We start from the raw sequence: 14,536 nt of genomic DNA on the forward strand, positions 1-14,536 counted from the left end.
TATAGACTCAAGATAAAGTGCGATAAGCAAATTCCGTGTCAGTCGTGCCAGGTATGTTTGTTTTCGGCGTTTCTTCATCAACACATGCCGACATTCTTGGTGTCCGTAGCGGAGGGGTTGTGCGGCATTATGTCCAAATGGTGAGTTCTCCTCTTTCATACGCCATTTCGCCCTTGCCAAAACTCTTCCTTTAGGTAGTCTTGCTACGGGTCAAGGAACCAGGTATAGTTCCCGCGTTCCCGTCGTATTACTCACTCTCAGTATCGTGCTCAGATTTGTTTTGGCCGCGACCGAGCACCTTCATCGGCGGATTAGTAGGCTGAGGGATCGAGTACGACAACTCGAAGATGCCCTCGCTGCGCTGCAAGCAAAACAGTCTTCCGAGCCTCATCCGCTTCTCAGGGAAGATCTATTGAGTACAGGTGGTGACGATGCAGAAGACTCTTTGGGGATACCGGAGGATGGTGGGGCGCCCACGACCGGCATGAGCAGCGATACATTGGACGCGTTCGGGACGTTGTCCATTTCAGACCACGGGATTTCAAGATTCTTCGGTCCTACTGGTGGTTCGGAGGTGCGTAGCTTTCTACCCTGTCGGTACACTAGCGTTAACTCCAGAGGCTGTGCTTGTAGAGTCTTCTGATGGTGCGTACCGGTATTCTTCTTAGTCTTCTCACACTGAATATCGGCCAGGGTAGTACGGACACTTCTCCAGCGAGCTCACACTCTCCCGCTTCAGTGCAGCGAACTGGGAGCCCGCCAACCTCCGCGCCTTTGAACCTTTTTTCTCGGTCATTCCCCTTCACACCGCTGGGACCCGTTGGCGACGTTCGCGTTCTGATTGAAGAAAAACTTCCTACATGGACTCGAGCTATCTCACTTTGTAACACGTACTTCGAACAGGCAGGGTGGCTATTCCATGGCGTCACCAAGGAGCAGGTGTACGAAGATATGCTCCCTGCGATATATCGACAGAAACGCGCAACGTCCTCCCCTTCTTCGTCGTCCTCTTATCCTGGTAGCGAAGAATATACTGGCCCTCACGACCTTGCCTTGCTATTCATCATGCTCGCAGTCGGGGCGCTCGTTGAATCTGATCCCAAAGTTGAGGAAGCCGAGCACCTCCACCAAATCAGTATGGCGGCCCTTGGTTTACAGTCAGTTCTTGAGAAACCCTCTATCGTAACTGTACAGGCTCTGCATCTCATGAGCATCTATAACGCCATGAGCGGCTCAGATCTGACCAGCGATACCAGTATGGAAATGACGTGGTCGTTAATCTACCTGGCGGCGCACCTTTCCCAGTCGGTGAGTCAATCCCCGTAGCACGCCTTGCAATATTGATTGATCCTATTCGCGCCTTGTAGATTGGCCTACGTTCGTTGTTACGCTCATGTACATTTCACGAGCTGATGTCCTTGCAGATCGCGATAGTGCTCGATGGGGTCTCTCTCCGAAGATGGTCCAGCGTCGTCGTATCCTATTCTGGGATCTTTTCGTCGCCGACTCCTGGACTGTGAGTGCGCTTTTCTTGGCTCGACCAATCACATTGTTTAGTCGTGTTTCTGCCAGAGCCTCAACACTGGGCGACCTCCGTCTTTTTCTTTGGCTTATATCGACTGCGAGTTCCCAGATTACAAGGATGGCCGAGGGGAAAGCGGCGGCGATATTAACACAAGTTGTGAGTTCACTTCGTCTATTGACATCGTCCGCTAATTATTGGGTCCCAGTCGAATCGTGGGGATTCCGCTTTGCAGCTGAGTGTGTCGCCGATGTAGCATCAAGGACTCTCACTGCTGAAGCGCCCAGCTATGCGACCATCATGGAGTTAGACAAGAAAGTGCGGGATTTCTCACTCCCACCTCTTCCCGTATCATCGTCAGGGGATCAGCGGGAATCGTTCGCGGCAGAATTCACACGCTGCGTCCTGGATCATACACGTGAAACAAGTACGTCCATCTCATCTCGTCTAGCTGAGCTGCCCATCACACATTGCCGTTCCCTCAGTTTTACTATATATCCACCGGAGCTTCTTTGCACAAGCAATCATAGAGCAACCCGTAAATCCTCTCAAAAGTGCATACGCATATTCATTTCTTGCAGCATACCGAGCTTCTTCAACAATCCTCAAATCCGTCAAAGAGCAGTTCCGCACATGGCCAGCTGCCAGTGCTTGCTTCTGGAGCATGTGGACCTTTGCGTTCTCAGCAGCGGTGCGTGTTATTGCAGCTATTGGACTTTATTTTCGGTCTTTCTGCCCCATATTACGTCTATCATTTTATCATATGAGGCAAATTCATTACGCGGCTCACTCATGCAACACCTTCTCGCCCATTACATAGGTTGTATTTGGCACGGTGGTCACACGAGGGCCCCGATCTCCGTTAGCCTCGTCGGCTATGGCTGAATTGGACCAGGCGTGTATCTTGTTCTCTAAGGCTGCACAGTACAGCAATAGAGCGAGGAAAGCATTGGTACGTTATCTGCATTCTTCCAGCATTTCCGACTAGATCATCTGATGGACAATCAGCCGATACTGACCCGATTGAGCGAGAAGGCACGCCTGGCACTTGCCGCCGCTCAATGTGAAGAAGCAGGTGCGGGTGCAGGCTCAGAAGGCGGAGGAGGCTTACTGTGGAGTATCAAACAAGAAGACACGGGTGATGATGAACTCGATATATTCGCTGGTCGCACACGCTTCGTCTCTGCGAAGCAGCCGTCTGTTGCATTAGCTCCGCCTAATGGGTCTTCCTGGCCAAAACAGTACCAAGATTCGGGTCAACCTGTCTACGCCCACGACCCACATACTCCACTCATTCATCCTCCTTTCACGCGTCACCCTAATCAGCCCCGGAATCATCCACAAGGCCATCTGCACCAACCCCAGCATTCGGGAGAACCACAACAATCAACGCAGAACCCAGCGACTCTCAGCTATACACCTGAGACCGTACGTCCCATGCTGGAGCCATGGGCACCTGAACGTCGCCAATCGGATGTCTATTCCCATGCTACAGCATCCGTCCCTATTGCTCGAACTCGTCTCGGCACCACACAGTTCCAAAGTCTAACTGTTGATCAATACCCGCCGCAAGAAACCCGCTCTGTCTTCATGGAATCTCCCTCAAACTCGTATCCGTGGCCAGATGCTCCTCCCCATAAGCAGTATTCTTCGTCCGCGAGCCCGCATTATGATCAGGGGCAATACTCAGGTGCTCATTCGCACCAAGGTGCGTCGCCCATGCACACACACCATCAACATGCGTACACTACACCAGCGTTTCACGGAACTAACATTCATCCTGCCCATCCTGAGCTTGCCGCCCTCGGCCTTGCTGCTCGCGACTCTCGGCTTGACGCACGTTGGAGCGCATTCATGCAAGATTCTGGTCTATTAGAGGACCCCAGTAATATAAATGGTTGAATTTCTCCCTCATATCTTTAGATATTGTTTTCTTGCTTTCGTTATGGTCACAATGTAGCTTACCACACCTCCAAATAGCTCGTATGCGCCAATAATTCTCTTCGTTTCCTCCGCACCGACATCCACTGTACTATAGTCTAACATGTACACAGCTTGATATCCTGACGCGAATTAATTCTTGGTTCGTTCGAGTAGTGTCTGTTTGTAGAAGTACGCCATAAACCCTCCGCTATGAGTTAGCGTAAGGTTGAACACAGGATGCGTGGCGTTCTAAAACCTCGTTATTATACCTCGGTAGTGGCACTCGCAAGGAAGTAGAACAGACCACCCGATTGGCATCGCCACCAACGACTTTCGAGGCCCCCTCCGAATCCACCATCGGGACGTTGCCAGGTTAAGATGCTATCGGTCGCTCTAAAGAGAAAGCCATCCAATCGTTAGTGTAAGTGGTCGAGACATAGGAACGAGGCATACCTCTCCTTATGTACCGGATCCAACCCTACCTGCACTACGCTGAAACTCTGCAATGTCCAGAACATGAGCTGGCATCCTGGCTTGTGTATCTCACAGGGAAGCCTCGGATGAAGCTGCGTGCTAGGACTTGGACGTGAGCGTTCTTATCATGTTTGGCTAGTGGCTGATCAGAGATGAGTTCAAGAAAGATGACTTCAGTGTCAGCTTGCATGTGCGATGTGGGAGTCGGGAACGCGTCGTCAGGTCGTGGACGAAGGTTGAGAGGCCTTGTGATTGATGGTGATAACAAGAAGGCGAAAGAAGAAATTAGAAGCGAGATCAGCAAGAGATATTCGTACATACATCGCTATGGTACTTATTTCTACATTCGAGAGAGACCACTCGTTAAGCCCAAGAATGATAGCTAATACAACAATAATGAAGACCGAGTATATGAACAGCGTACTACTACTAGCAAACGCGAGCTCTCACAGTGGCATCTGATGTTGCCCGCCACCGGGACCGTTATATTCCATGATGCCGGCATTATGCATGAAGGACATCCAGCCAGCATCCATCCCAGATTCCGTCGACAATCCCATCTCAACCATATCTTCGCGAGGATCAACAGCCATCATTCCGCTTCCATTCGGCGCACGCTCGTGGACGCCAAATGCGGGGCGACCCATCTGTGTTTCGGCGTACATATTACCGAATATACTTGCATCAATACGGCCATTGAATCCGGGGAATCCTGGAGTTGGCTGGGTCTGCCGGGCTGGTTGTTGCGGTTGGCGATGTGTGGATCCGAGAGAACCAGCATAGCCCAGCAACTCGCTGCGCATATAGTTGGGGCTGACCATTCCTTGGAGTACAGCAGGCGACGCTGGGACGCTGGTGTCATGCGTTTGAGCCCACATGGGCGAACTCAGCGCTGTGGACGGACTGCTAGTGTTGATAGTAGACAACGCCGAGATAACAGACCACGGAGTCCCTGGAGAACTCAGGGTGGAACCCGGAGCAGACGGGGACTGGCTAGGCCTCCTAGACTGAAGAGCGGACGAGGGCTGAGAGGGCGTAAAATGCTGATGATGGGGTTGCTGCTGAACGTGCTCCACCGGGCGAGGAAGCGGAGGCGATAGTTGCCCACTCAGGGCGTTCCCTCCGAATGAACGATTGGCGAGATACGACATGACGCTTTGGTACATTTCACCCATCCCTCCGTTGACGTGCGAACTGTTTCCCGTTGATACCTCCTGCAGGGGATCCATCATGGTGAGGGGAGGCGCAGACGGCACGCCTCTGGCCGAGCCCATCTCAACCCCTTGCATGACCGAAGCGCTACTACTGGCATGGGAAGGTCCTCCGCCCATACTGAGGCTAGCGTTGGGCCCCGCAAATGGGTTTCCGCGGTTACTACCATGTGCTCCTCCCATCGATTCCAAGCCGAACATATTTGTATCGGAGAGATACTCCATCAATGAGGGATGGACATTCGTGGGCTGAGAATCGCTGAGAGAGACTGTCGCTGCTTCACCGTGCGTTGTTGTCGCAGATGACGGAGACGCGGCACTAGTGCTGGGTGGGCTAGGCGAGTTGTTATACGATGCTAACCGAGGGCTATTCTTGTCGCTAGGAATCGATGGGGAGGCTGAACTGGTGCTGTGCGCGTGTCGGTGTTTCCTCGTTAAGACCCTCTTCTGGCCACCGAAGATCGCGAGTTCATCTCCACCGTCGTCATCGCTTCCCTCAGCGTGAGGGGACTTGAAGGCGCTGGGAGGGCTACCGAATACGCCCAATGGACTCACATAGCCACTTGGTGTAGCTGAACCAGCTGGGCCGGGGGTCGTCGTCGAGGACGAGAACTGTGCATATGCACGCTCAGCTTTATCCTTCAACTTTCGGAGAACGATCTAGAAGAATATTGTCAACGGAGAGAGATAGAATTTGATATGTGCCACTTGCCAGAGCGATTCTTGCTCGTCTTGACACTGCTGACGCCTTGTCAAATAATTCAACAGCTAGGTCGAGATCTTGAAGTGCGCTCGTTGCCATCGGGGAGTTCGGAGAATGCGTCACAACAGTGCCGACAATCACCTAACCCCGAATGTATGTTGTTAGCCAAGACACTAATCGCTCCAGGCAGTTTACTCACGGCGGCAGAAAAGGTGTGATAAAGCAAGAACCACACCCTCATGGCCATCCTTGCACATCTATCGTACTGATGGGCCGTCGCCTTGATGATAATAGATGCACACCGATAGGCAGTTAGGAAAGACGGTGCAAACGGGCTGAGAAGTGGATTAGAGGGGTGATCCAGCATGGCCTGCGCAAAGAAACTTCTGTGAAGATACAACATGGCTGTCATAAAAAGTTAGCATATGAGATAAAGAAACTGATAGACGAGGTGAACAGAGAAGCATGATCAGCGCAGATTCGGAGGCATTATCAGCACACGCCGAGACCCGTGCGCGATCCCATCGCTCGCGAATTAGCGCCCGGGTGGTGGCCCCAGGGTATATGGGAGCAATGTGAATGCTCTGCCGATTCTGCCTCTTCATCCCTCCCCCCACCGCCCCCTCCCACTAATCAAGGAAAACGCGCAAACAGTTCAAACTCACTAACGGTCCTGTGCTGGCTGGCGTAGAATCCCCTCAGGCTCAGTGAGCTGCTATAGTACTCTTCTTCACCGTCCTCCTTGCTGACGTATGGTTTGAACGCCGCAGGGAAGGATAGCTCCCGTACTTTGCGATCGAGGTCGAGAACCGTCGAGTAGGATGGAGACTTCGCGGTTAACGTCGCCTCCGCCACGGCATTGAAAATATCTCGGGCGAAGGTGTGTTTCATGCGCCAAACTGGGACGGGAGCAAGGTGAGCTATCAGATCAACAGCTATATGCGTGCCAAAGGGGACGTACATCCATATTGCACCTCTTGCGCATCGCTGAGCGTAGCTTCTTCGTCGATGGGAAACTCGCAGTCTACGTACGAGAGGTGGATGGCTGGTGGGCGACCAAGGGCAAGGCTCTGTTGGGCCAAAGTGAGCACTCGTCACCATTCGCAGTTGGAACGGAGCTGGTACGGGGACCGTACGTGCCGAGACGGCCACGTATGCGAGATATGTTTTATCGAGGGCGAAAGACAATGACTTACATGGGATACATCGGCGGCAAATATCTCCCAGAAGAGGGCACGTCTACGTTGGACGGTGGTGGGGTCGAAGTTCCACCTTGCGCTGTCTCGATCTAAGAGTTGGACGTATCAGCGACGGGCAGGCCATGGGGGAAAGCGTAAGCGAGTATGGATGAGTAGTCTGGGTGGGTGATAAGTGAAAGATGCTCACGCAAACCGAGGCTCTGCGACAACTTCGCTGCCAAACTCATTAGCCCCCATGCGCTATCTCTCGTATATTTCTTGCCAGCCATAGAATGGTACGTAGCCATCAACCCGACTGCCTGTACAGTCCGGATATGAGGGAAGTCAAAGATGGTGCGAAGGGAGAGGGCTGCTTTGCCTGTTGAGGGAGAAAGGTGAGTGTGTCATTCGGAGAGTAGATAGTTCAACGGACCGAGCGTATAATATCTCTCGGCTTCAGCATTGTATGGCGGCTTGTTGATGTCTAGGAGAGCCCCAAGAGCGAGGATCATGAATATAGTAGCTAGATTATGAGGCGCGGATGGATCGGGGTCGGGATCCAATGTTGGGTGTGCTGCTGGGGTACTTGTCCCGGCAGCCCCTTGGTGTCCTTGTTGGGAGGAGGGATATGGAGGAATGGCGAAGGAGGTAAGAGGCGTCTGCGATTGAATATAGGTGGGCGAGTTTTCTTCTCCGCCATCCCCATTGCTACTTCCCGGGGAGCCAGCATCGGCATAGTAGGTATGCAGCTGGCGCAGCTGACGCTTCGAAGCTGCATCATACACTTGTTTCAAGAACGCTGGAGGCGTGGGCGCCGTTTCCTGAGAGTCGGCAGACATGCCAGGTAATGTAGTCGCCTCGCCCAAAAGCTCATCTCGTTTGATCGGCCGGAAGAAGTAGGTAGCGTGCTGTAGGTAGCTTTCCGACAGCTCATGAGCGCGGGGATAGGCCGGTAGGTAAGCGTACAAAAGATCCAAGAGATGTTGGCGCTCGTATAGCTTACGGAGGGTGCCGGGGGAGGGCTTATATCCTCCGGCTGGGGACGTAGACGATGGCGGGATGGGCGACGTAAACGGGAATAGGTTAGCGAGACGTGAAATCGGCGGAAGGCTGGCCGACGCCGATGCTGTACCTGACCCTGTTGATGGAGAAGCGGGGTCCGGGGATGAAGTCACGGAGGGGTTGAATGGAGGGAATAAATTGTCTGTCTCGTTGACGTCCTCGTCGTCGAATGCATCGCCGTCTTCCGCAGATGGTGCAGACCATTCTTCGTTCGCCTATCATCACTATCAGTCACCGAACACGGAACCAGGTCATTAAGCGCACCATAAGCAGCGTCTCGCTGCCCGCCGAGCGACCAAAGTACTTCACTTCACCGGATTTGTCATCGAGAGTGAGTGTCCCTAGAGCGTCTATGTTTTCTTGTTCTTCTGTCTTGACTGTCGCCTGCTGCCCGCTCTGATCCGATTTACAGCCGTTTGCAATCCCCCCTCCACCGCCGCCCTGCCCATTGGGTTTCTGGGTGCTGTCACTCCTGAGGGCCTCTGCCCCGAACTTGATCTTGAGCAAGTCGTCAGAGAGTAGAGGATGTCGTTCTGACGAAGTAGTTCCATGCATGATCGCTAAAGCGTCTTCGAGCGCGCGGATTCGGTTCGACATCTCTGAAATTTTGCGGTGGAGTTGCTGCGTATCTGCAAGTATGAAACGGGTCCCCTGTCCCGCAGAGAGAATGCCACAAGGGCAGATGGATTCACATCCTCTGCGGACGCAAGAGGAACAAGGGACCTTCTTGTCGCATCGCAGTTTGAGACGTCGACACTCAGCACAAGATAGTTCGCCTGAAGAAGTGCATTTGATGGGATGACTATCAAAAGGTCTGAGCTCAGCGACGAAAGATACGCACCACGTATGCGTTTAAGTTCGATGTCTCTCAACTCCTCCTCCGTGATCTTGCGTTGGGGGCGCCTCGACGGAGTTGGTTTTGTAGGATCGACGGGCATCGGAATTTAAGTCTGTGGCGTCTGCGATTGCGCGAGAGGAGCGGGTGTGGAAGTAAAGAGAGGAGACAGGCGAGAGTAAGAGCAGATATGGAGAAAGAGGTGGGTGTGAACTCATTTGATGCGAAGAAGGTTATGACGGAGGCTTATCACACAATTGGGCCAAGCGCCTAAAACGAGAAGGGGTGTATGTTTGCGAAGCCTATTTCCATGGACTTCAATGTCTTCATCTCCGTGGACGATGAGGTTCGCGGCGACAATCAGCTCAAATCAGTGGAATACCACTGTTTGTTTCTGTTTCGCATTGCCTTTGTTAGCCCAGTACGCCTCATAGGAGTCGACTACGAGCGACGACCAAACGACGACCATCAGAACATATATAGCATCTCGCCTTCACATAGACTCTTGCTTGGCTGTTCTTGCGCCCATCTGCACTCGTTTCTTTCCCGTCCTTTCTCCATACATGTCAAGCCCAGATGCATTCCATTCCTTTCTGCCAACACTTGCGGCATGCTCACCTTTCCCTCGACACGGGGAATACATGTTGGCCGGTAATTCGGCCCTCCGTTACGAAGTTGGCCATCGCCACTCACGAGTTTCAGTTGAATTGAATTACTGCGCCGATGCGCCCACTCCAAGGGGATGCTCCAGTAAAACAGGTGCGAGCAATAGCAATCGATTCCTCCAAAATAGGTTCTACCTCATGGCCCCACAGTCTAACTCTACTTTCCTGCAAGAGTGTTGGTTATCGCATTGACCTAATTGGGCTCGGTAAGTCTCTTCAACCCGCCATTTTACCGCCGGATCAGCTGGGTCATCCCTTTCGATGCCATCCAGGGTATATGGATACCGACGGCATTGAACCGGACCCCTTGGTCGTTCATGAACGCCGTACAATCCCAATAATTAAGTCCACCGTCGATGTACGAAGGCAGCCGGGCCGAGGTATCTGTTCCCTCTCGACGGTTGACCGGATTCATGACATCGCTACCCAGGACTTCTCCCTTTAATCAGCACGGCCATCACTGCCTATTTTCGGACCTACCTGTCTGGCGATTTCTAATCACTTTGTTGAGGCCGCCAACCCCCCTCCGAGGTGGTGTTTCAACCTTAGCGTCTGGACCACCGAACTCGGGGTGTTTGAATACCACCGCTCCGACGTCTACCGCCGTAGCTCTCATTACCCCATTCCGAGTATATCACAGGACCTCGATGTCTTACGCGAGCTTGTCGTTAGCTTTCCAACGATTTTATCCCTTTGTTCGAAACAGGCTAGTCTTGGCTAACGTCAAGGATGACCCCGTCCATGTCATGTCGTATCACAGGTACAAAGCGGTCGCCCCATTGACATAGAATTACTATACATGGCTGGGGCTGCTTTACGACACCGTACATGTACCCCATGCATTCCATGATACTAAAACAAAGCAGGGACTCACCTGTTCGCCGCTGCGCCAGCGCTGCCTGCTCTTCCAAGAACCTCTCTCTCACTGCGAGTTAATGTCGCACCATTCTCTGTGCCCACTCTGAACGACGGGGGCGATCAACGGCTGTAAAGAAAAACTAGCAGTGGTGGTTGGCGGTGTAGTGGGTAACTAGTGTAGACGAGGCGAATACGCGTCAAGATCCAATTCACGAGGCATGGCGGGGGCGTGTGCCATACTCGTCCATGCCGCACGCCGCTAGCTTCTACATCGTCCCAAAAACTGATGGGGGCCAGCGCACACTCGACAAGGCGAAGGGAAGGCCGTACCACGTCTCTACGATAGCTATGGTTTATGTCGACTACAACGAGAGATGAACGAGGGATGAGAAGCAGCGTGAAAAAGTGAGCATGTGCCTCAGGATTGTACAGTCTGCGAGGCGACTCACCAGAGCGACAGCCTCCATCTACTGGGCGCTCCGCCTTCACCCTCGCAATCGAAGGCCAGGCAGCGGGGGGATGAATGAGGGGGCACGGCGGCGAGACGCGATCGCGCCGGCGGGATCGTCGACTAGACAACGAGGAGAAGGCTGGGGGTGACATAAAACGGCGGGAGATGGTGAGTAGAGAAGGCGCGAAGGGCGGGACCCATTCTACGGAGCCTATCCCATGCCTCCTCGAATTATCTTTAAACAGAACACGTTGGGTGCATCCCACGGCGAGTCTTCTAAGCCCCATGGACGACCCGCTGAAGAACCGGGAGAGCGCCGCTGCCAGGTCATCTACACGGGGATGCAACAGTTACAAAGCCGCAGCATTAACTAAGGCCCTGCTTCTCCAGGACACGAAGAGTAGAGTAGAGGATAGATGCGGAAAGGAAAGAGAGACGAGCCGGGGTCAGACAACGAGTGGTGAACGTATCGCAGGGAGTACCCGGCGTATGCTTGGGGAAGACGCCACTCACCAGCTTGATTCTTCACCAGGCCGCCCCCAGTGAAGTCTAGCCCATCTCCTGCATCCTCTTTCGATCCCGCTGCGCCATTGGCTACATAAACACATCATCATGTCCCGTCGGCGGCTCTCAAGACCCAAAGGTGACCTCTGGCCGATCGGTTACTCCGGAAGCAGTAAGACGACGAGAGGAGTGGGTGGTACAGGAGGGAGGGTTTCTGGAGATGTTGCCGAAGCTGCGAGCGAGCAAGGGCCACAATAACGAAGATGCAAGTAAGCATCCCGCTCACTCGCATGTTGGAACTACTCACCGACGTGCTACGTCCCCAAGACCGCCAGATGACGTCCACACCTTCTACATCGAGCATGCTACCTTTAACCCACCAACTAGCGTCGCCCTCCCTCTATCATGGCCGATATTGGAATACGTAGATAGGATGGAACTGTCGTCGTGTAGCTTGAACGCCCCAGTCTCATGCTGATAGTGAGCAGGGAGGGCAGTCACGCATCCACCCGCTGATACGTCGCCCAAACTCTCTGTAGTCACACGCAGCCTCGGTAAAACCCCCGCGCAGCCCTAGATCGGCCGAAATATGTCGGATCGCGACGTATATCCCAAAGAGCAGAGGCAGGAAGGAAGGCACAAGTGATGGGAGACGTACGAAGAGAGCCGCGCCCAACTCCCACAACGACATTCCGCTTTAACGGCGCGCCAGCCCCCCGCCCATCGACACCGATGATATAGGCTAGCCATACGTGTCTGCGAAGGGGAATATGCTAGCAGCAGCACGACAACGGGGGGAGGCGTCGATAGGGTCCTTTTCATGGAATGGAGCGGAAAACGCACCGAGTAACGGAATGCATCACACCAATGGGACGATCTACTCTAGACCAGCCGTGGTGTAGCGTGTAGCATGCGGCGGGCGGACCTTCTGTATGGGAGGCGAGCTTATCGCATCATATCCACGGAATGAGGAATCCGAGAACGGAAATCTATTATATTAAGTCTCGATCCGTGTGAACTTTGGACTTAGGTAATCTTAGGTAAGCAGCAAATGGCCAACTGTTGCGCGCGCTTCTTCTGTGTGAGGATAGAGGAATAGGAGATAGGAGAGGATGTCTTACAAGTAACATTCTGTTGAGAAGGGGGGAATATATAAGCCATAGAGTATAAATATGGGTAGTCCCTTACACAATCCTCTGAATAAGCTGAACAGGGTCTGTGAAGGCTTGAGGTTTGTCTGATGGGTGCTATATAGAATGATAGTACAGATGTAAATCTCATCATGAAATGAATTCAGTGTATGTAGATCAATATGTGCTTCAGAACTAATTACATGAGATGTAGTATGGTATATTCAATTGATTACCACAATAATGAAGCTCAAATAATGGAGTAAAGGTTGGGGCAAGCAGAGAGGGTAGCTAAAGCTACTCAACTTCCATGCCCTAAGTGCTGAGTTTGGCTTTGGGCTCAGCATAGCATAGACACTATGAGATTGCATGATTATAGCTGTAGCAGAATAAAATTTCATTTGTCAGGCTTGAATGACAAATTCATAAACCAAAGCATTCCAAGTTCAGGGTGGCAGGGGATACACAGTAGGAGATAGGAGGCACAGTAACTAAACTCAGTTGTTGTGGGACAAATGGGGGGTACTTGGACATAGAATGTTAAATAGAATGGGGGCTGTAAGCAACTACATTGAGCACTTTGACAAGTGTTGATGTCAATAGCCAAGACTCCTCAGCACAAATTAAGAGGGAATGATGGTGGGAAGTGGTATATAATGATGGCCAAATCCTTCAAGAGTCAATCCAAGTGAGTGGTTAGCAGACTGAGTGCACAGCAATGGTGAAGCAATAAGTAAACTGTACTCTAATGACTTCTAAGCACCATATTTTCCATGAGATACACTTATCTGTTAAGAGCCACACTCGCAGAGGGGCCCAGGGATACACGGACCTGCAGGTGTGCGGTTCCACATAGAGGCGCGGAGGGAAACAAGGGAGTGAGGACGTACGGGCTTGGCTTCAGCCATGTGTATGTGTGGCCCGAGTCCGTAGCCAGAACACACGTTAGTAGCCCCTAAGGGGCCTCCTGTAAGGGCAACCTTAAGATGGCCGCACAGTGCAAGCCTAGCAGAGGGAGAATCTAGCAGAGGGAGAATCCAAAGAGAACAGGATAAGGATTCTCCATGCTAGGAAGCAAAGTATATACTGTAGTAGCGTGGGAGGAATGAAGGGTAACTGTACAGTACACCAGCCACAGGTCCGAACGAATATCACAAGGTACGAGGGGGCATGTGATAATGAAGTGGAAGGGGAATGTACAGGAGTCGTGCCGGCGACCTGGGGAAGTGGGAACAAGGAATAACGAAGTGGGAGAGGAGGACAGAGGTAGCCCGGACGAGCCCCGAAGTGTATCTACGAGTCCGAGCGAGTCCGAAGCGTCCGAGCGAGTCCGAGGCGAGTCCGAAGTGCGGGAAGACTTCGGAGTCACTGGACGAAGCTCGGATGCGAAAGGAGTGAGTGGAAAGGAAGTGGAAAGGAAAGGGGACAAAGGGGAGGTATGTAAGAGTCTGTGGGATGAAGGAAGGGAGAAAGAAATGAGGAGGAAGGGAGGGGGACAGGGGAATAGGAGAAAATAGGAGTGTCCCCTTACACCTCCTGGATGTGCCTATAACAACACCTCTCAGAGTGACTTACAACTTAACTATGATTTTGTGGTAGTACAATTGTGAGGTTTTACAATGTAACAATTGCATGATTATGAAGCTGTGCAATGTTGAGAGGATCCAAGTATGTTGGACTACTTTCTGAATTCCCAAATTTCCAAATCTCCAAGTTCCATGAAAGTGTTACTGAGCAAGCAGAACAGGTAAACATCAGTACTATATAGATGAGGGATTATGAAAAATAATATTTACCTATAAACTCTGCCCCAATGACTTCCAACCCCTTTTATTCCTATGAGACACCCTTACCACTCAAAATGAATCCAATTTAAGCAGAGCAGAGGATGGCCCATTGATTTTATTCCATGTCCTTTTATGTTACTCTTAACTATAAATCTGAGGAAAACTATGTGATAAATGAAGTGAACACCACCCCTGATTTAATGGGAGCACTAGAACAGGGGAACAGGGGAGGG

At 52.1% G+C, this 14,536-nt stretch overlaps 2 protein-coding genes across 2 annotated transcripts; one reads left to right on the forward strand and one right to left on the reverse strand.

Moving 5' to 3' along the window:
- Window positions 1–84: 84 nt before the first annotated feature.
- Window positions 85–3,424, forward strand: PC9H_006968 (uncharacterized protein; the record flags this gene model as incomplete). The annotated part of the gene is made up of 9 exons (XM_036776505.1): window positions 85–140; window positions 199–593; window positions 716–1,312; window positions 1,368–1,516; window positions 1,573–1,681; window positions 1,731–1,949; window positions 2,008–2,213; window positions 2,343–2,474; window positions 2,531–3,424. The coding sequence occupies 9 exons, from the start codon at window positions 85–87 to the stop codon at window positions 3,422–3,424; spliced, it is 2,757 nt and encodes a 918-aa protein (XP_036632524.1).
- A 941-nt stretch (window positions 3,425–4,365) lies between these two features.
- Window positions 4,366–9,011, reverse strand: PC9H_006969 (uncharacterized protein; the record flags this gene model as incomplete). The annotated part of the gene is made up of 13 exons (XM_036776506.1): window positions 4,366–5,702; window positions 5,839–5,974; window positions 6,033–6,238; window positions 6,499–6,732; window positions 6,795–6,903; window positions 7,030–7,121; window positions 7,220–7,390; window positions 7,445–7,596; window positions 7,810–8,000; window positions 8,187–8,288; window positions 8,338–8,441; window positions 8,508–8,849; window positions 8,915–9,011. The coding sequence occupies 13 exons, from the start codon at window positions 9,009–9,011 to the stop codon at window positions 4,366–4,368; spliced, it is 3,273 nt and encodes a 1,090-aa protein (XP_036632525.1).
- Between the last annotated feature and the right edge of the window lie 5,525 nt (window positions 9,012–14,536).

This window comes from Pleurotus ostreatus (assembly GCF_014466165.1).
Source record: "Pleurotus ostreatus strain PC9 chromosome Unknown scaffold_4, whole genome shotgun sequence".
Classification (NCBI taxonomy): domain Eukaryota; kingdom Fungi; phylum Basidiomycota; class Agaricomycetes; order Agaricales; family Pleurotaceae; genus Pleurotus; species Pleurotus ostreatus.